This window comes from Physeter macrocephalus, chromosome 10, assembly GCF_002837175.3.
Source record: "Physeter macrocephalus isolate SW-GA chromosome 10, ASM283717v5, whole genome shotgun sequence".
Classification (NCBI taxonomy): Eukaryota; Metazoa; Chordata; class Mammalia; order Artiodactyla; family Physeteridae; genus Physeter; species Physeter macrocephalus.
Window position 1 is genome coordinate 6,475,176 of NC_041223.1, and position 21,818 is coordinate 6,496,993.

Genomic DNA, 21,818 nt, shown 5'->3' on the forward strand with positions numbered 1-21,818 from the left:
CCAAAGCAATCTTGAGAAAGAAAAACGGAGCTGGAGGAATCAGGCTCCCTGACTTCAGACTATACTACCAGGCTACCTTTATCAAGACAGTATGGTACTGGCACAGAAACAGGAATATAGATCAGTGGAAGAGGATAGAAAGCCCAGAGATAAACCCACACACATATGGTCACCTTATCTTTGATAAAGGAGGCAAGAATATACAGTGGAGAAAAGACAGCCTCTTCAATAGGGGGTTTTGGGAAAAGTGGGCAGCAACATGTAAAAGAATGAAGTTAGAACACTCCCTAACACCACACACAGAAATGAACTTGAAATGGATTAAAGACCTAAATGTAAGACCAGACACTATCAAACTCTCAGAGGAAAACATAGGCAGAACACTCTATGACATAAATCACAAGATCACCTCCTAGAGAAATGGAAATAAAAACAACAATAAACAAATGAACCTTAAAAGCTTCTGAACAGCAAAGGAAGCCATAAACAAGACGAAAATACAACCCTTAGAATGGGAGAAAATATTTGCAAATGAAGCAACTGACAAAGGATTAATATCCAAAATTTATAAGCAACTCTTGCAGCTCAATAACAAAAAAACAAACAACCCAATCCAAAAATGGGCAGAAGAACTAAATAGACATTTCTCCAGAGAAGATATACAGATTGCCAACAAACACATGAAAGAATGCTCAACATCATTAATCATTAGAGAAATGCAAATCAAAACGACAATGAGATATCATCTCACACCGGTCAGATTGGCCATCATCAAAAACTCTAGAAATAATAAATGCTGGAGAGGGTGTGGAGAAAAGGGGACCCTCTTGCACTGCTGGTGGGAATGTAAATTGATACAGCCACTATGGAGAAGAGTATGGAGGTTCCTTCAAAAACTAAAAATAGAACTACCATACAACCCAGCGATCCCACTACTGGGCATATACCCTGAGAAAACCATATTTCAAAAAGAGTCATGTACCAAAATGTTCATTGCAGCTCTATTTACAATAGCCAGGACATGGAAGCAACCTAAGTGTCCATCAACAGATGAATGGATAAAGAAGATGTGGCACATATATACAATGGAATATTACTCAGCCATAAAAAGAAACGAAATTGAGTTATTTGTAGTGAGGTGAATAGACCTAGAGTCTGTCATACAAAGTGAAGTAAGTCAGAAAGAGAAAAACAAATACCATATGCTAACACATATATATGCAGTCTAAAAAAAAAAAAAAGAAAAAAGAGAAATTGGTCATGAAGAACCTAGGGGCAAGATGGGAATAAAGACTCAGACCTAGTAGAGAATGAACTTGAGGATATGGGGAGGGAGAAGAGTATCTGGGACTAAGTGAGAGAGTGGCATGGACATATATACACTACCAAACGTAATAGATAGCTAGTGGGAAGCAGCTGAATACACAGGGAGATCAGCTTGGTGCTTTGTGACCACCTAGAGGGTTGGGATAGGGAGGATGGGAGGGAGGAAATATGGGGACATATGTATATGTATAACTGATTACTTTGTTATAAAGCAGAAACTAACACACCATTGTAAAGCAATTATACTCCATTAAAGATGTTTAAAAAAAATTAAGGGGCTTCCCTGGTGGCGCAGTGGTCGAGGGCCCGCCTGCCGATGCAAGGGACGGGAGTTCGTGCCCCGGTCCGGGAGGATCCCGCGTGCCGCGGGGCGGCTGGGGCCGTGGGCCATGGCCGCTGGGCCTGCGCGTCCGGAGCCTGTGCTCCGCTATGGGAGAGGCCACGGCGGTGAGAGGCCCACGTATCGCAAAAAAAAAAAAAAAAAAAAAAAAAAATTAAGAATTAGAATGATTTATAACTAAGATCTAATTTGTCCTCCAACAACAATCTTTCACACTTTGCCTGATGAAAGAAATAGACATAGAAAGAAAAGATTTTTAAAGAAGGTGGTTTTATTAAATATTGAGCCAAAGGGGAGGAAATTGTAAAATAATAATGGAGGCGGAATTCTTACAAAAAGATGTGGGAAACTTCACAAAACTTTTTGTGTGACTTTCGGCCAGTTTGAATTAGTTCTGAGAAAGTTCAGATAACTACGAATTTAGTTTGTTTTAATCTAGAATTAAGACTTTTTCTCTCCTGTCTCATTAGGCCATAAATAAGCTACAGTTATTTTTAGAGGTGATTGAACCTGGATTATAGCAGAGGGAGGAGGAAGAAAGGGAGAGAGAAAGAAAGGTAAAGGTAGAAGTATCTTGACATGAAAAGGCCCAGAGTAAAATTTATGGACTAGAGCAAATGTTTTCAGTTCATATGAAACTGGGCCTTGCTAAAAAAAAGGTCTTTGCCAACATACATGTCTGAGGACAAACTGACTTTTCTTTTCTCCGAGAGTCATTTTTGGTTTGGGGGAGGTCTGGGGGTTTTCTAAAAATTTATTTTTTATTAAGAAGTTCTTGCTCTTTTCAGCTCAAAAATCCCCAGGTCAGTAAAGGGCGGGAATATCCCCTGCCCATATGCTGGCCGTCACTGAAAATTCCTGGTCATAGGATTACATGGTAGTGCCATTAGATTTACAGCACAGCTAGAAGCCTGCTCATTACAAGTGTGTCTAATGCTTAATTGAGGGAGGCCCGTTCAAGTTCATCGCCCTTTAGGACCCTCAAGAAGTGATTTTTTTCTCAGTTTTGTCCAGTTCTTATCAAGCCACTTGCCTACTTAAGTCCTCGAAGCATGCATCACCTCCATTAGTGCAAAATGTATAACTTTTGTGGACTGGCCAAGACAGTAACCCCACATTGCTACATCTTCCCGGGCAGTTCATGACATTGAAGCAACAGAAAAATTAATTAAATTGTGATCTGTTAATCATTTAAACATGTCCTATATTATTTCTTCCTTTCCCTTTTTTGAAAAAAGGTGGCTGATTGAGTTCAGCATCAGTTGGGGATTCAGAGTAGTATACTACACACCAAAATGTGATGTGTTATTCACCAAGCTTTATTTTTGAGAACTAAATAATAATGTTTATATGATGATGATGGTATCTGGGCATTCACTAGAAATCTAATAAACTTCGTATCTCATTTAATAAGCATAGTCCATTTCCAGTCATAATTATCAAGATGTAAAGCCAGCTGAGATAACTAGGAAGCTTTACATGATAATAAATGTTGTTATTTAAATCGATTTACATGCCTTGAATTGAAATGAGAGCTACCATCTCAACAGTTAGAAGCATATTATGCTGCCTGAAACTGCCTCTAATCTGAGCTGCAGCAAATTTCTCTCCATGCAGTAGCAAGATTATTCTTAGTAAAGAGAATTTGAACAGATGAAGATAATCATATGCTTCTCCTAAATTAAATCTGTTAAGAGTGCATAAAAGTGAATCACTGTATCTTTAAGTCTTTATTTGTCTCCATTGTTTCAATTCTATGAAATAGGACCCCAAAAATCACTGCTGTTTAAATCCCACTATCACTGTGACGTGCCTACAGCAAAGCTGTCAACACTTAGTAATGCAACTGAAAGCATCTCGTCGTTTCGGAATAGTTTGGTAACTGGAAATCGTGAAGGAATAACCACATTGTTTGATACTTACTGCATTTAGCATAATGGCACCCTACACGAAAGGACTCTTAATAAATAATGACAGTGATTGACTTTGTCAAAACTCAGCGGAGCTGTAGTGCAGTGGACCAAGAGTTGTTTCACTTACAACAGTGTAGATATTTTTAGAGATGTGATGTTTCTTTCTTGTAATAATTTCCTTGGAGGGAAAAAGTACGTTATTGAGTATTAGATTATGAAATGCTTGCTTTTTATGATAGGAAACACATTTTAGTAATGGAAGGACATTTGTTTTATACCAACTCATGCCAAATTATGTTTTATAAGCTATAGAGATACCCCAGTTCTTGGGGAAAATCTCCAAGACCAGCTGAGATATTCTTTTTAAACAGCTGTTGAGTTAACTCGGCAGCATTGGGTAATCAGTGCGAGCATAGACACTTGCTCTGGTTAATTGCTGATCCCAGCAGCAGCTGCATCATTATGTATGAGGCATCTCTTCAACTCAGAAATGCAGTTATGTTTGGGGCAGTAATAAGTGAGGTATTTAGATTGTCTACGGATACACATAGCCCCAGTTGTCCCCTTACTAATATCTGAATGCCCTGGTATAATTGTGAAGGATTTTCACGTTAATTAACTCGTGCATTATCCTGTTTGACTCTGAGCTCTTATTACTCACAGTTTACAGGTAAGAAAGTGAGGCATAAAGACGCTTCAAGTGATTAGCCTAAACTCTTGTGAAATTACATTTAGAACATAGGTCTTCTGAATCTTTGCCTATTGGGGTGCTCTTTCTATGATCACATTTTTTCTCATATTAGAGTTATTGAGCAGTACCTGCTAATATTTATTGAATATTAACTATGTGTATAAGTACTTTATCTCATTTAACCATCAATCCTATGATGTAGGTACAATTGTTGTTTCCACATTACACATAAGAAACTGATGTTCTGATTAATTAACTTCCTTATTGTTGCATGTCTGGTAATGTCTATTGGATTTGAAATCCAGTCAATCTCAATCAAAAGTACAAAGATACTGTTTATCATGTTGGCATACCCATTGCTTTGAAATCAGTGCTTGGCATACTATTACGTTTAAACGTATATTTTAATGGAATCTTAATATCAAGTAATAGTAGTGTAGATTAAGATATTTAGGAGGCACAGAAGTAAGTAACTATTTATTAATTATTGATACTGTCTTGTTGAGAGTATATGTATATCGCAAAACCAGTCTAGGAGTTGGTGGTACCTAGTTCTGCTTTCCCTGTGCACAATTCTTTCTCTTGTGGAATTTAGCTTTTCCTGTCTGATTCCTAATCATTCCTCAGATCTCATCCTAAACAATAGTCCTTCAAAAATCTTGGTCAGGGGTCACTCCTGTGTACCCTCAAAAAATCCATGTAATAATTAGTTCTTCAGTCACTTTTATCCTCCTAACTGGAAAAGTCTTGTTCAGTGATTTATCTCCAGTCTAGGAAAATACCTGTTACATACTGCATGTGTAATCTGTGGAGTGAATTAATGACCTCAGTGACTTAAAATTTGCATCAAATGAATGTGTTTCAAGGAATAGAGGATTGCACGTTGTAGTGGTTTCAAATTCTCGAGTAGCTGAATAGTGCTTTTCTGAGATCGCAGAAATTATATTAAAGAACTGGAAACCATTGATAAGTTGACGTGTGGGTGCAGATACTTTCTGCTTCTGCTTATGTCCAGATGAAAGCACAAGAGGGAGCCTAATGGACTATCAGAGAATATGCCAGATTGGTGCTAGTTTGTTATTTTTGTCTCCATAAACCATATCCAGTGTGACACATTACCGTTTCATAATATTTAAAGGCTTTTATTAGAAAATATATCACTAGGTATTTTGAGTAAAAATGCAAGGAAATCTAGGGGCTTCCCCAGCAGTCCAATGGTTAAGACTCGGCACTTCCACTGCAGGGGGCACGGGTTCGATCCCTGGTTGGGGAACTAAGATCCCTCATGCTGCGCGGCATGGCAAAAAATTTTAAAAAGGAAAGGAAATCTAAATAGGCCTATATGGTCAGAAACCGGGGCAAAAAGCTGAAGGTAAAGTGAAAGAAGACCAAGTGAAACAGCACGGGACAGTTCTCTATTTGTCGTGCTAAGAAACTGCAGATTAGAATCTCATTCAGTGAAGCGCCAGCCTAACGTGTGACAAAGCCTTGCACAAGAGCATCTTCCAGTGAAGAGGGCTCTGTGAGTCCTTGACCGAAAGAATATGGTCGAGATGACATTGCCCCTGCTCTTGGGAAGCACCTACAGGTGCGAGCAGCCCCTGGAAAGACCCCGATTGAGAAGAACCGAGGGCAGGAGCCCAGCACCGCTTGTCAGCCATGCAACTGAGCCATTTTGGAGGTGAACGCTTTGGTCCCTAGTTGAGCCATCCAAACTGACCACGTATGGAGCAGAATGGAACTGGCTCACCAAGCCCTACCCAGCCTAGTGATCAAGCTTTTATTAAAATGTGGGCAGGATTCTCCAACAGGCAACGACTTCAGATAGTTCATGTTACAAAATAAGGACAGATCCATGATTTTATGATTAACAAATTTTGTAAAAAATGGATACTCTTTCACAAAAATGCAGTACTCTTAAGGCATGCTAAATATGAGAGTTAAGTACTTGTGTAGGGGGCCAGGATCCTTAGGAAACAGTTCTGTGGTCACCCCAACACGTGAACAGATAATCACCTTAGGTTTTGAAGCTCTGTAGAGTATAGATAGCATTAACAGATTTTCACTGGGACTCAAGGTTGGTTTGGGCATGTGAAAGTGCTACGTAAACAACCCAGTTCTTTACTAATGCAAGAAGATGGCAGTGCTGTTACTTTTATTGTGATCATTATTTTCCTGCTGGTTAACTGGAATTCACCTAATCATTTTTTCCCTCTTCTGCTTCCTTCTGTCCTATATAAAATAGTTTCAAAAGAAGGGTTAATTATTATTACTATACTATCAAAATTGGGAATCAAAATATTAACAAGGACTGGACTAAGAGTCTTCTTCACGTCATTTTTTTTTAAATTACAATTCATGTCCTAATAACTCTTTTTCCATTAAAACATTTGTAGAAACAGTTGGGCTAATATATGAACACTGGGTCCCTTTATGTAGTCTGTAGTATTCTATTTTTCTATATAATTAACTGTATTGAGACTTACAGTTGGGTGTTCAGAGGTAACAGTCTGTAAAATATTTATGCTTTAAGAAATCACAGGAAATAAATTCAAGTTATAAAAGTATATACATTAAGTAAAGCACAAATATGTTTGTTTATAAAATGTACTTTAAATTTAATTTGCCAAAATAAATACATACTCTCTGGTTACATTCGTTATTTACTTCCTTATATCTCCTTGGCCATAAGATTATATTCTCTACTTAAAAGTTTAAAGGAATGACTTTAGGGAAGTGGTCAAATGTTCCCATATTTCAACTAGAAAGTATGTTTATGTAAAAAAAAATTAAAAATAGCCCAAGCACTTGGCAATTGAAGTCACATATTGAATTATCATTTCTTAAACTTTCATATTATGAAAGGTCTTTCTCCTCATCTATAAAAAGAAGTGTGTCAGGGACAGACATGAAGGTGACCCCCAGTGATCTCCCACCTCCTGGTGTCCATGCTTTTGTGAAATCCCTTCCTCTTGAATGTATGTGGTTCTGGTGATTTCCTTCTAATGAAGAGAATATGGCAAAAGTGATGAGATATCTACCACTTCCCTGATCATGTTATATAAGACTCCCCTTTATTACATCTTAGAAGGCTGCATCTTAGGGACCTAAGCAGATATTCTGCTGGCTTGTGAAGTAAGCAGTCACGTTTAGGAAGCCCACGTGGCAAGGAATGGTCTGAGGCCTCCAGCAGGCAGCAAAAAGCAGTGACAAGAGCTTTGAGGCCCATCCTTCTTCTCCAAACAGAATAAGCCTGCTTTATTTCTTTTATACTTTGGATTCTATACACAATTCATTGGAGGAAAGTTCTGCTTTAAAAGAAAACACAACTTTGAAAACCACAGATCTTTCAGTTTTATAGTTTTACAGATGAGGAAATTAAAGCCTGAGTCAATTAATGTATTTCTGAGTATTCACCATGTTTACATACAGCATTTTGCTACCCACATCAAAGCACATAGATATAAGTAGGACATGGTTCTTCACTTTAAGAATTCTGTAACTCGATGGTGAATGTTAGTAACCAGTTCAAAGCCACAGAACTGGTTATTCTTTTGTTTTGATTGACAGTAGCTTGGATTATCCTATAATAAAAGTTATAAACTATTGCCTCCAAAGGCTATAAGGGGAAATTACTGAAGAGGTAAAGATGCTTTTTAAAAAAAATTTTTTTTAATAGTTTCATTACATGGATTGTTTTTTAAACCATATTGGCTGTGGTCCCTAATTGTCCCCCCTACTTTATCATGTCTGGGTGCTGAATGGTAAATATAGAAATGGTTAACATTCGTTGAGAACCTACTGTGTGCCTGGCATTGGCCTAACTTTTATATTTAATCCTTGCAATACCCGTTCTGGTATTACTCCATTTGTCCTGGGCTAGCTGTTCCCTGAGTGGTTAAGAGAACTTCCAAAGTTGCAGAACTACTGAGAGACAGGGCCTCAGTAAGTACTTGTTGAATAAGGAGTGGAATAAGATTCAGTTCCCTGTTTTAAATTACGGAACAATTTACACTCAAGAAACTGCACAGAATTTAAGGGTTCAGTTCTATGAGCTTTGACAGTTATGCACACCCATGTAACTACTACCCCAATCAAAATACAGAACATTTCCAAAAAAACGTCCCCATGCCTCCTTCCAGTCAATACCTCCAGTCAAGACAATCACCTTCTGATTTCTATCACCATAGATTAGTTGTTTTGCCGAAGTTTAGTATCATGAGCCTTTTTAAAAATTTTAGCCATCATACTGGCTAAGATGCGAAACCAAGTAAAATTGTATTTTGTTATTTTAATTTGCATTTTCCTGATTATTAATGATGTTGACTATCTTTTTATATGATTATTGGCCATTTTTATGTCTCCTTTTATAAAGTCTTTTGCTTATTTTGAATTGGGGTGCTTGTCTGTATAAAGTTCTTTATATAGTCCAAAGATGAATTATTTCACAGATATACGTATTACAAATATTTTCTTCAGTCTGTGGCTTGCATATTCATGTTTAATAGTGTCTTTTGATGAGTGGAAATTTTTTTAAATTTTCATTGAAGTTCAATTTATAAATTTCTTCATTTATGGTTAGAGCTTTGTGTGTCCTTATAAAAAATACTCTGTCTGTTCCAAGGTTGTAAAGATGTTCTCATTTGTTTTCTTCTAGAAACTGTATGGAGTGAGGAAGTGATTTAGATATTGAAATTCAGTTGTTTAAGCACCATTTGATACAGATTCTCCTTCCCTCAGAATTTCCTTGGCAACTTCTCAGTTCGTTTTTTCCCAATACACTTTACTGAGAAATAGTTTGTGTAAAATAGACTGCCTCCATTTAAAGGGTACAATTTGAAGAGTTCTGACAAGTATATAATCCCACAAAACCACCCTCACAATCAAGATAGAGAACACTTCCATAACCCCTATATTAGTTTGCTAGAGGTGCCATAATAAAGTACCACCAACTGGGTGGTTTAAGCAACAGAATTTTATTTACTCACAATTCTGGAGGCTAGAAGTCTGAGACTAAATTGTCAGCAAGATTGGTGTCTATTGAGACCTCTTGCCTTGGCTTATAGATGGTTGCCTTCTTCTGTGCCTTCAAGTGATCTTTTCTCTGTGCATGTCTATGTCCCAATCCCATCTGTTAAGGACATCTTTTAAGGACACCAGTCACATTGCATTAGGGTCCACCATAATGACCTCATTTTAACTTAATTACCTCCTCAAAAACCCTATCTCCAAAACAGTCATATTCTGAAGAGGGTTAAGACTTTAACATATGCAGTTTTAGGGGACACAACTCAGCCCATAACACCCCCAAAAGATTCTTCATGCTCTTATGTAGCCCATTCCACCCTCTGCCCCCACCCGAAAGCTACCACTGATCTGTTTTTGCCACTATAGATTTGTTTGCATTTTATATAAGCAGAATCATGCACATATTCTATTTCATATTTGGCTTCCTTCCGTCACATAATTTTGAGAGTCATCCATGGTGTTGCATTTATAAGTAACGTAATACTGTTGACTATTGAGTAGTATTCCATTGGATGGATATACCACATTTTGTTTATCCATTCATATTTTGGGTGGTCTCCAGTTTGTGGCTATTATGAATAAAACTGTTGTGAGCATTTGTATACAGTTCTTTTTGTGGACTCCTTTTCATTTATCTTAGTCAATTATCTAGGAGTGGAATGGCCAAGCCACGTGTTAGTTGTGTGTTTAATATTTTTAAAATGCCTAATAGATTTCCAAACTGGCTGTGTCATTTTATATTTGCACCAGCAGTATATGTGTATTCATTTGTTTTACATCTGACCGATATTTGGTATGAATATTCCTTTTTAATTTTATTCATTTGAATGGGTGTGCTCAGTTAATTTACAAGCTCAGTCTTTGTGGCTAGTCCATAAAACCTATAAGAAAAAGGATTCTTCTCTCTTTCTCATAACTGTATTCTTAGAGTTTAAGAGCTGTTTAATAAAGAGTTGTTTGGTAGATATGTATTGATTCAAAGGACTTTTCCCTATTATTTTCCCTGCTTACTATTAAATGATTACATTATTGAGCCTCTGCTATAATCACAGCACCATGCTTAGCTTTATTAGAAGCACAGATCTTAAAATCAAATGGAGGAAGATGCAGAACAAGGTTACTGTATGACTGATGGAAATATCAATCATGCTTTTAGAGAGTTATAAGCAGCCTGCTCTGGAAAGTGAATGACCCCTGGGGAATGGTTGGGTAATCTGGAAACTGAGAAAAAGGAAGAAATGAAAAACCCACTGGGTTAAGTCCAGTCCCTTGAAACTGGCATCTTATTGCTTATCTATCTACAAAATTAAACACAATCATACTCGGGGAGTTCTATTTTGAGAAATAAGAAATCCTGCTTTCAACAGTTGCCATTTTTAAATAAGTCAACGTGTGCCAGGCACTGTGCAAAAGTCTTACAGGTGTTATTTCACTTAATCTTCATGAAATCCCTGTGAAGGAGGTATTTAATCCCTCACTTTTCAGATGAGGAACCCCAAGTCTAGGAAGGCAAAATGAAACTTGCTCAAGAGCATATAGCTAATAATTGGTGGAACTGGGATTCAACAGGTTGGTGAACTTTGACTCTCCTTCTCTGTATCATTTTGTTGCAGACAGAGAGGAAAAGTTAGGAGGGTGGATGGAAGCCTCTGAGTGTAGCTGTCTTAAAGACAGTTTTGCTGTCCTCGTATTATGTCAGTAGTATAATTTTCAAAATAATTTTAGTCCCTTAAATTTAATTGTTCGACTTAGATGTTTGTGGAATCATTCAAGAGGCTATTTTAAATGCAACACAGTTGATGATAACCTGAGATAATTGGTAAAAGTGTAGTAAAAATACTATTAAAATTACCCTTTTCAAAACCTGTGAATGCCAATACTTTGTAGAAACATTTTGTAAAACATAATGCATAATTTGTTTAAGGAGCACTGTATATGCCCACCTATGAAGAACAGATTATAGAACTGATTTAGATAATTCAGGAAAAAAACCACACCTTTGCTTAAGCTGCCTGTCTGAAGCTTGTCAGAGTGATATTCGGATAAGAATTAGTTAAGTACTTCAATTTTCCACTTGATTGGACGTGACAAGACATAGCCAAAATGACTTGTGGATTTGTTCTGGAATTCTTAAGAATAAATATTATTTTAAGACTCATGTTTTATAGATTTTTATCACCGTTTATTATGCCCCTGAGTCATTTTTCTGAACTTCTGATTTACATGCATCATATAAATGTATTTAAATAATATTCTGTTTCATGATTTTCAGCTGGTGGTAACATTAATCAAGACAAATCCCCAAATGTTGTAATTTTCCACTCTCTTACTGATTCAGACAACTTGAATCACTGGATTCTATCAATGCCTTCTCAGATTTCACAGATCAACAGTGCTAAGGTTTTAATTGAAGTAATTTCTCATTTGAGACCCAGAATGCAGCTACTTGTACAAATGAGTGAGATTATATGGTGGCCAAAATGCTGCTACAATATTTTGGGGTACTTTTCAATATGAACTTGGAACATTTTATTTACTATCAAGGATTGGCAAGCTTTTTCCATAAAGGGCCAGAGAGTAAATATTTTAGGCTTGTTGAGCCACAGCCCAGTTTTGCCCTTGCTGTGCTGCAGCAGGATAGACAATACATAAATGAACAACCATGGCCGAGTCCAGTAAATTTCATTGTGGACGTGGAAACGTGAATATCATTTACTTTTCGTGTGCCACCAAAGGCTCTTCTTTTTATGCTTTTCAACCATTTAAAAATGTAAAACCATTCTTAGGTTGTGGCTGTACAAAGGCAAACCCTAGGCTGGATTTGGCCGACAAGGCCATTGTTTGCTGACTCCTGATATAGACGCTCAAATACTTTATGTATTTTTCTTGGTTGTAACTACTACTGGACAAAAAGGAGAAAGTTTTCTAAAAAGCAGCCACACGATTCTTTATTAAGACATTTATTTCACACTGTTCTATCTGACATATTTTTTTCTGATGTCTTTATCCAATCCTCTACCTTTGAGAGATGAAATACATTTTTTTTGTATTCTTTCCTTGATGCATTCTGATTCATAGCTCCCTTGTGCTGCCATGAGATTTGCGGTCCTTGTTAATCTTATGGTCTTCACACCTTTCTTACTCCTATATAAAGCCCATTAATTATAAATGCTTTACCCATGCAACTATTAAAACAATGTATGCAATGATTAACCAATTAACATTTTATATTTTCTAAAACTAGAAAGGAGCAAAGTTAAAACTGCTTTATAGGGGCTTCCCTGGTGGCACAGTGGCTTCCCTGGTGGCGCAGTGGTTGAGAGTCCGCCTGTCGATGCAGGCGACACGGGTTCGTGCCCCGGTCCGGGAAGATCCCACATGGCGCGCAGCGGCCGGGCCTGTGAGCCGTGGCCGCTGAGCCTGCGCGTCCGGAGCCTGTGCTCCGCGACGGGAGAGGCCACAACAGTGAGAGGCCCGCGTACCGCAAAAAAAAAAAAAACAAACAGAAAAAAAACTGCTTTATAATGGCAGAAATTAACTAGGAAATTTGTTTCTTTTTTCAGGATGGTTATAGCAATAGCATTCAATACTAATAGTTTGAGTAGTATGGATAAACTAGCACATATATTTTATTATGTTGAATTCTCATATCCAACGAAATTCTATTCAGTTTTATTACCTGTATGTTTTGTTACGGTCTGAGATCAAGAAGAAAATTGTGAATGAGTTTTCTATAATTTTCTCGTACAACACAAGGGTTTGTCAGATAAAGTAGTACCTATGTGACAATTATAGGAATTGTTACATAAATGTTTTTGTTGCTTTTTGGGCCCTGAAAAATTAACGCATGAAAAATTCATATCTGTGATATGCACAGAAAGTTTCATTGCATTCTATGTTTCTAAGCTGGGGATGTGACCTTTCTATCTAGAAGATTTTTCGGATCTTCTGCTTATTAAATTGTAACTTTCTCCCTGTTTGCTGCTCCAGGTCTCACTCTGCTTTCTCTTCCGCCTCCTTTCTCTCCAGCCTTTGGTCTCCTTGTGGGCCTGCACGGCACAGAGGCCCCCTCCTCTGCTGCAGCCTATTGCAGATTTCCAGAAAAGTTTGGAACTCTTCTCAACCAAATTTCTGCCTTCTGTTTTCCTTAGTGTTACGGGTTTACACGTTGCCAGTTATTAACCGTAATTCTCACAGGGCCTCAGGAGGGAGAGGAGACAAAGGTGCCTCTGCTCAGCCTGCCGGCTGCGCCCAGTGGTCCTCCAGGCGTGCCTCCCCGCGCTCCACTGCTGCCCCCAAATAGTCCTTTGGAGTGAGACTTGCATGTGTGTTTTCATTTAAAAGTTATCAGCTGAAATTGCAATGAACTTAAGAAAATTATTTAAATTTTTAAACAATTAAATATAACCGCAATGGGGAAACTACTACATGTACATGTGATACACGTTTGGAGCAATATGCCAAGTATCATCTTAGTACATTGATGAAAATGGTTTTGACCTACCAGATCCCCCAGAAGGGTCCTGAGAACCCCCAGGGTCTCTGTATCTTACTTTGAAAATCTTTGGATTACATATTACTTTCGTTATCGTTTTATAGCATAAATAGATTTTAGAAGATGTATTCGGGAATGCATTTGAATTAACAATTTGTGCACCAAGTGTATGCTGTTTTTTTTCTCAAAGGGTCCTTCTCGCTGGGAAGATGTCTTAATCCCAAACCAGATGAGTGGTGAATGCCAGTCTCCAAACTGCCCTGGGACTAGAGCAGTAAGTACTGGTCAAATCTGTTCTTTCATTATGGCATCTCCAGTGTTTACTAGGAAATGAGATTAGAGACAAAACACTAATGGATTCTTCCCATCCACTTTTATATTTACAAAAAGTGTTATAAGATTCAAAAGTGTTCATAATATTCACCAAAAATTCTGCCCGTATCCTTGCCTTCCGGTGTCACTTTCCTAGAGACTTAACCACTTTGGGTGATTATGTTGAAACAGGACAATTTAAATTCCTCACAAGGTGATATTCATGGAATATAAAGAAGATCCTGTTCAGAGTCTGACAAAAGAAAATAACAAAGCTATAATGTTCATCTTTTTCCTAATGCTGTGATAGTTTACATTTACATTCCATATCATTCAAAATTGCTCTTTCTACCTTTCTTAGCAGTTTTCTGACATAGTGGGCTGTTAGAAGATTTAGAATGAATGACCAGCTGTAAATGGAATCCCCATCCTCTGTTCTCTGCAATCCATTTTTTCTTTGCAAACATACACCATATGTTTCATATAGAGAAGGTATTTCTGGAATAAGAGCCTGAGCACTGAAGTTATTTTTAAAACAATTTTATTACTATGGTCATGTTTATAATTTGTGTATTATACTTTTTACTTTGAAAATCCTTGGGTCCATCATAATCTGATTATATATATTTGCTGAGCTGTAAATACTCTTACGGCGCCAACACGAATGTCAAGTTAGTTCACAAACGGTCACAGCCAGCTGGCAGTTAATATCTTCTCTAAGGAGCAAAGTCTGTCAACAGCAACAGGTAGAGTGTTTGAGCTTAGGATCATTAGATGTGTCTTCTCTCTCCAATCTGCTGGATGATTGCAAGGCTACAGAGACAGCAGTGAGCAGCAGTTAATGATCATTCTCCATCAAGTGGGACCAGGGACACGGAACAGCCTTCTATTAATGCAAATCCTGAAGAAAATAATGACTTGTGCGTCCCTCGCCGATATCGAGGCACAATACGGTCTTGCAAGTTTGCTATTGGGATGAAATTAAAGTATACCTACTTTATAGGACAGATTTTCTTGAGTATAATTGTATTTGCGTGTATATATGTGGATGTAATATGTATATATTATAGTATACATGCCATGTAGATCTAATTACATTTAATAATAATTTAAATCCTCTGGTGCATGTCACATTATGATCGCCATATCATCTTCACAGCAATGTGAGCTCCTTTGAAAATCTACTTGTCATTGACAGTCTGACTGCCTCTGTGTGTGCCTTCATATTAATTGGGAGGATTCAGCATAGCAGGATAGACAATCTTGCATCTTTAAGGATTTAGCTTCAAATTGGTCACAGGGCTACTGTGTTGCTAGGGCTGAGAATCACGACCTTTGCTTGTTGAATATTCACCTCGCCTATTTATCAGTATACAGAGCTTCGTATAAATCAGTTTATACTGAAGCTTTATTTCGGACACACGGTGAACCGACACCCTAAAAAATCTTTGCAGTGCACACTGTATAAAAGTAGTGAATTGAATTCCAAACACATATTTTTAAAGAACAGCTGAGCTGACAACGTAGTAAGGAAAAGTTCATATGCCAAAAAGTGAGAGAAGGCTAGACTCCAGGAAGGAAACTGTGTAAGCTAAAGCCACTCACCACCGGGGGTTACAGCCTCAGACCAGGCAAACGCTGGAGACTGCTGGTGAGTTTAGGGCCTCGTCAAGGTGGAAAGTGAAACCATAGAATTCTACATGAAGAACCTCCTGGAAAACATGATTTCCTCCTGGGATCAAGTGGAGAGAGGAAGGTGCTGGGGATAGTTGCCTATTTTGTTTTCACTCTAGGCAGAAATGTTACTCCTAAGAATTTGTAAGCACAGACCCATCTTTACCTGAGTTTGGGGCTAAATTTTGCTCTTTCTGTGTGTACTTATATAAAGTCCTGAGTCTAGAATGTTGTTTAGGGTGGCCATGAGCTGGCAGTGCCAGGAACTGGGCTGAGACTAACCCACATCCTCCCAAGGAGACCTGTGCTCTCAAATGAGTCCTAAAATAATTCCTTCAGATAAAGTTTCACAGCGCATGACCTAACAATCAGAAAAATCACAGATGGAAGCATGCCATCATAAATGGGAGCGAGCAGAGTTCAAACCTGGAAAGAACACAGAGATTAAAGTTGCCTGGGAAAGACTGTAAGTACGCTTAATGTGTTTAAAACATGAAAGCACGCATATGATTAAAAAACAAAAGACTATCAGAAATATCCAGTCAGATTAAAAGATTAAATACACACACACAAACATGCATGCCCACATGTACATACATGCACACAATAACACGAGAAATTCTAGAATTAAAAACTGTAATAATTGACACAAAATTGACTAAGTGGGCTAAACAGCAGGTAAGTAGGTGAAAGAGCAATTCTAACTTAGATCTGAAATTTGCCCTGATAAAATTACGCAAAATGCAGGCAGAAAGTATAACAGATTTAAAATATAAAAGAGAAGTTAAACAATATGGTGGATAAAATTAGATTTCCAGAAGAAAATAATAGAATAGTGGAAAGGTAATATTTTAAAAGATAATGAAGCAGAGCTTTCCACAATTTTTAAGACTCAAGAATCCCAAGGAGTAGGAATAAAATGAAAGCCACACCTAAATCGATCACTGAAATTTCAGAACAGAAAGATTCTAAAAGCAGCAGAATGAAGAAGACTGGTTACTACACAGGAGAAACAATCGATAGTTATTAAACCAACAGCAACATCAGAAGGCAGACGACACGGGAACAATATCTTCAAAATGTTGAAAGAAAATAAATGCTAAACTAAAAATGTATTGAAGAAAAACTTTTTAAAAACAAAAGACAAGATCAGCAACCAAAAAGATATTTTCAGGTAAACAGAAACTCCGGGAATTAACTTCCATCTAAACCTTTCAAATATTTTTGAGTTAAATTATTTCAGAAAGAAAGAAAATGATCCCAGAAGGAAAGCCTGAAATGCGAGAAGGAATGATTGGAAAAAATGTAGAGAAACGTAAACAAAATGTAACAATCAGTATGATAATGTTTGATTAATGGAAATATATGTAAAGATAAATAAAGTTTCTGGACAATATTGCATATAAGCATCGAACATAAAGTTAAAGCATTTTAGGATCTTTGTACTTTTCACCAGAAAGGAAAGACAGTGACTAAAATTAAACTTGTTTTTGGTACATGAATGTTCCTAGCAGCTTTGTTTGTAACAGCACACACTGGAAATAACCCACATGTCCAACAACAGGTGAGTGTGTAGACAAACTGGAAGAGCCATACAGTGGTCTACTGCTCAGTGATAAAAAGGAAGTCACTGTTGACACACGCTGCAACCCGGATGGTTTGCAAAATAATTATGCTCGTGAGAGAAGCCAAACAAAAAAAGGAGATGCTGCATGATTCCAGTTATGTGAAATTCTAGAAAACACAAACAATCTACAGGGATAGAACATAGATCAGTAGTTGCCTAGGGACTGGGTAGAGGCAAGTAGAGCGTGAGGATGGGACTAAAAAGGGCCCGAGGAATCTTTGGGGATGAGAAATTGTTCAGTATCTTAATTGTGGTGTTGGCTTCATGGATGTATATGTATGTCAAAACGTAGGCTATTTATCCACGTGCAGTTTATTTGATGTTAATGATACCCCAGTAAAGCTATAAAATAACAGTGCCAACATTTTATACAATTAGGAGATTTTACATAAAAATTCAAACCTCAAGCTCATCCTGAAAAGCCATAAGATCAGGCAGCTCTGTGTTGGCCTCTCAGCCAGAGTTCCTCACTCCCGTGCACTCCTCAGCTGGCTGCCGAGGTGTGTTAGTGAACTTGAAGGCTTTCCTCTGGTGTGCAATTCTGAGGACACCTCACACTCCCGACACGTTTGGGGTTCTTCTCCCTTGTGAATTGTCTGGTGGTAAATAGGCTGCTTCTCCTCAAAGGCCTTTCTGAACATCATGAGTTTATAGGTTCAGGGCTGGGTCTCATGTGCCTTGGCCAGGTTCAAGTCCTTGCTGTCCAGTGCCCAGGCTTCCTCACCATGCCCCTGCTGGGGGACCACGTGGGGTTGGGGGCCTCAAGTCCCGGGGGGGGCAGGAGTGCAAAGTCGTCCAGTGCACAGCATGGTAGATGCCCCTCAGGGCGTTGTCACAAAGCCCCTCTTCTCCCAGGAGGGGCTCACAACCACACCCTGCAAGGTCATGGGTCCCATGCCAAGTTCATCACCTCCAAGTTCAGATGACTTCATCTGAACCATGACCTGGGGGCCTCCTCAGAAGCTGCCCCGTATAACCCACTGGGAAGCAACTCCTACCCCAGTGATCTAGTTATACCAGTCATTTTTAACATGAAACTCAAGTTATAAATGCATATAAATTGTATAGAATTACCATCTAGGGGATTGAAATACAATACAGGTGTCAAGTTAGAAAGAAGGAAGGGAGGGAGGGAGGAAGGAAGGAAGGAAGGAAGGAAGGGAGGGAGGAAAGAAGGAAGGGAGGGAGGAAAAAAGGAAGGAAGAAAGAAAAGGAAGGAAGTTCAAAAAGCAGAAGGATAGAAGAGGCTAGCTCTCTTAGAAAGGAGGGAGGGAAGGAAGGGAAGGAAGGAAGGAAGGAAGGAAGGAAGGAAAAAAGACAGAGAGTGAATTAGAGGAAAATGGGACAAATAAGTAGCACACACCAAAAAAAAAAAAAAAGGTAGAAATAAAGCCAAATATAACTGTTAATGAAATTAAATGTAAATGGACTAACTAAAGTTTAGAAGACAGATTATTAGACTGGATTAAGAGAAGAAAATCCAGCTTTATAGAGGTTACAAAAGGTATACCTAAAACATATGAGAACAAAAACATTGAAAGTGGAAGAATGGAAAATGATGTACCACACAAATAGTCACCAAACATAGCTGTTGAAACTATTTTAATTGCATATAAAATAGATTTAGGGAAAAAAAGCATTATTAAAAGTTAAGAAACATTGTTAAAAATAGATTTCGATAAAAGGTTCAATAACCCAGGAAGATATAGTAGTTTAAAAATTGTATGATCTCAATAACATGGATATAAAATACATTAAGGACAAATTGCCAGAATTAACAAATTGTACAGATGAAGCTATAACCATGAGGGAAGATAGTGAGCTAACTCTCTGAGGAGTTGAGGGCTCCGGCAGTGCAAACTCAGGAAGCCGTAGCCTACTAACACAACCACTGAGCAGGGTGGCATCCTGAGTGCTATACCCAACCATGGGGGGCACCCCTTTTTTGAGCACATATGGAACATTTCAACAATTGGTCATGTTTTAAGTCATTTAAATATCACTAATGGAAACATAACCATAAAAACCTCTTAAACATGGAAATTCAATTAACTTAGTCAATAAAAAAAATCCAAATGGAAATATGGGATCAAACAATAATGAAAATATAACACATATCAAATCTTTGGGGATGCAGCTAAATTAGTATTTAAAGGGAGTATTTAGAACCATAAATGCTACTTTTATAAAAGAAGAGAGGATAACATTATTTAAAGATATTGTTTAAGAAAGGAGGAAAAAATTGTCATATCCAACTATTTTTTTCCCATATCTAATGAACATAAATAAATGTTGATTAAATAAAAGAAATGAAGGTATGCACACTTCTGAATAACTATACCAGTGGGTGGGCAGAATTGCTCAATGTGAGATGTTTAATTCCTTCTTCTTTGCTCTTATCTTAAAACCATTTTTCTGGATTGTATTTTTACAGTGCAGCCAAATGTAAACCATGACTTCTATTTTCTAAAGCATTGTGTGCGGTGTTTGTTTCTTAAGAAGGTGAGAAGATAGGCACTTTAAGTAGTTTATCATATTTAAATTTGTAGAGTATTTTAAATTTTGACACTGTTTTATACACTATGTATTATATTATTATAAAAATGTTTAATTTCGATCACTTGAATAAAATATCCATATATTTAAAATTCAAAAGAGCAGGGTCTATAATGTATTCTTAATTAATATTTAGGCACTTAAAGATAATCTAACTAGATCATTTTAAATAGCAGTAAACTTTCACCTTGGTTTTTAAGACTACAAATATAAACTTGACCCTGCCTACACGTTAGACAGAGAAATCTGAAACAAATTCAGTTCTACTCTAGTCACTGTTATCTTAGAAGGAGCATCACATTAGTTCTGAAAGGCATCTTACCTTATTATAAAAAGAATTCTAATCAACTCCAAGGGTGTGTGCTTGAGATTAAGAGGGACAGAATCAATTAGGATTTTCTTTCCATTAGTGAAATAAATTCAACTTTGGATATGATATAGACTTTAAGTTTTCTGTGTAAATCTTCATTTTATATTTTACCTATGATACCTTAGACAATGAAGATATTTGTGTTTGTATGTGCGTTGGGGGATATATATTTTTCTTACTTGCACACATGTAGGCTAACGCATACCCAGAAGCCTTACTCTCTAGGGATTATTCCTGAGTTCTGAATCATAACTTTTAAAAGTGAGTATTCCCTGTCCATCATATACTCTCCTGTGAAGACATTTGGCTTAGTGGTGCTTTTGTGGTAATGAAGGGTTTCTTAGCCAACTGTGAGATTGTTGCTTCTTCCCTCATGTCTGACAGTGGGGTTTAGGATAAGGGATAGTCCCTGGGATGAAAAAGAAATCAATTATATCTTGTCTTAGTCTGTTCAGTCTGCTATACCAAAAATACCACAAATTGGGTGGCTTATAAACAACAAATACTTATTTCTCACAGCTGTGGAGGATGGAAGTCCAAGATTAAGGCACCAACAGATTCAGTGTCTGGTGAGAGCCCACTTCCTGAGCCTTAGATGGCTGTCTGCTCGTTGTGTCCTCAAGTGGTGGACAGGGTGAGGGAGCTCTCAGGGGTCTCTTTTAATAAGGGCTCTGCTCTCATGACCTAATCACCTTCTAAAGGCCCCAACTCCAAATACCATCACAGTGGGAAACAGGTTTCAACATATGAATTTGGGGAAAACACAAACATTCAGATCATAGCAAACCTCAAAGTAATAAATAACCAAGGTCATGATTTTTATGCTTATTAAGGGGTGTTGATTTCACTACTTAGCCTATAGCATGCATTATATTTTATGTTTTTGAGAAGTAATATGTACTGAAATTCTGTGTAAAACAATACAAAACTTTCTTTTTTAGATTGCTTGATTTTGACCAGAGTTAAGCTCTTTTACATAGAACTTTTCTTTCTTATCAGAAACAGTTGAGATGAATCTGTTAAAATAGCTCAAAGACTTACTTCAAGTGAACCTTGATACTAAAAACTATTCCCCGAATTATAATAAATGACATAATTATTAAACTCAGTGCAGCAAATGGAGACTTTTCATCTTACTCAACATGCAATTTATTTCTTGCATTTTCCCTGTTAGGCTCAGTATATGTCAACTGGAACATTAGTTTGAATACAAGTTAATTAATATTCATAGTCTCTGTCTTTGATTTCATCTTCTGGGAAGATGTTGACCAGAACAAAATGAGTAGTAAATAAGTGTCACCTAATACTGTACAATTTTTTATTTATAGGTCATTTGCATATTTTATGTCCGAGAAGTTTATTAATGTTTTAGTTTAATCAAATTACTATCCTTGAAGGGCTCTGTGTTTCTTTTTTTTTTTTTTTTTTTTTTTTTTTTTGTGGTATGCGGGCCTCCCTCTGCCGCGGCCTCTCCCGTTGCGGAGCA

At 37.5% G+C, this 21,818-nt stretch overlaps 1 protein-coding gene across 7 annotated transcripts in view; it reads left to right on the forward strand.

Moving 5' to 3' along the window:
* The window catches only part of PRKN (parkin RBR E3 ubiquitin protein ligase), a 1,334,302-nt gene that overhangs the window by 668,599 nt on the left and 643,885 nt on the right, over positions 1 to 21,818 (forward strand). For 6 of the 7 annotated variants that reach the window (XM_028494771.2, XM_028494769.2, XM_028494768.1 and 3 more), the window contains one exon: positions 13,984 to 14,067. The exons of the other annotated variant lie outside the window; for it this stretch is intronic. In XM_028494771.2, coding sequence (XP_028350572.1) covers positions 13,984 to 14,067 — 84 coding nt within the window. The remainder of the gene's footprint in view (positions 1 to 13,983; positions 14,068 to 21,818) is intronic. 7 annotated transcript variants of the gene reach the window in all.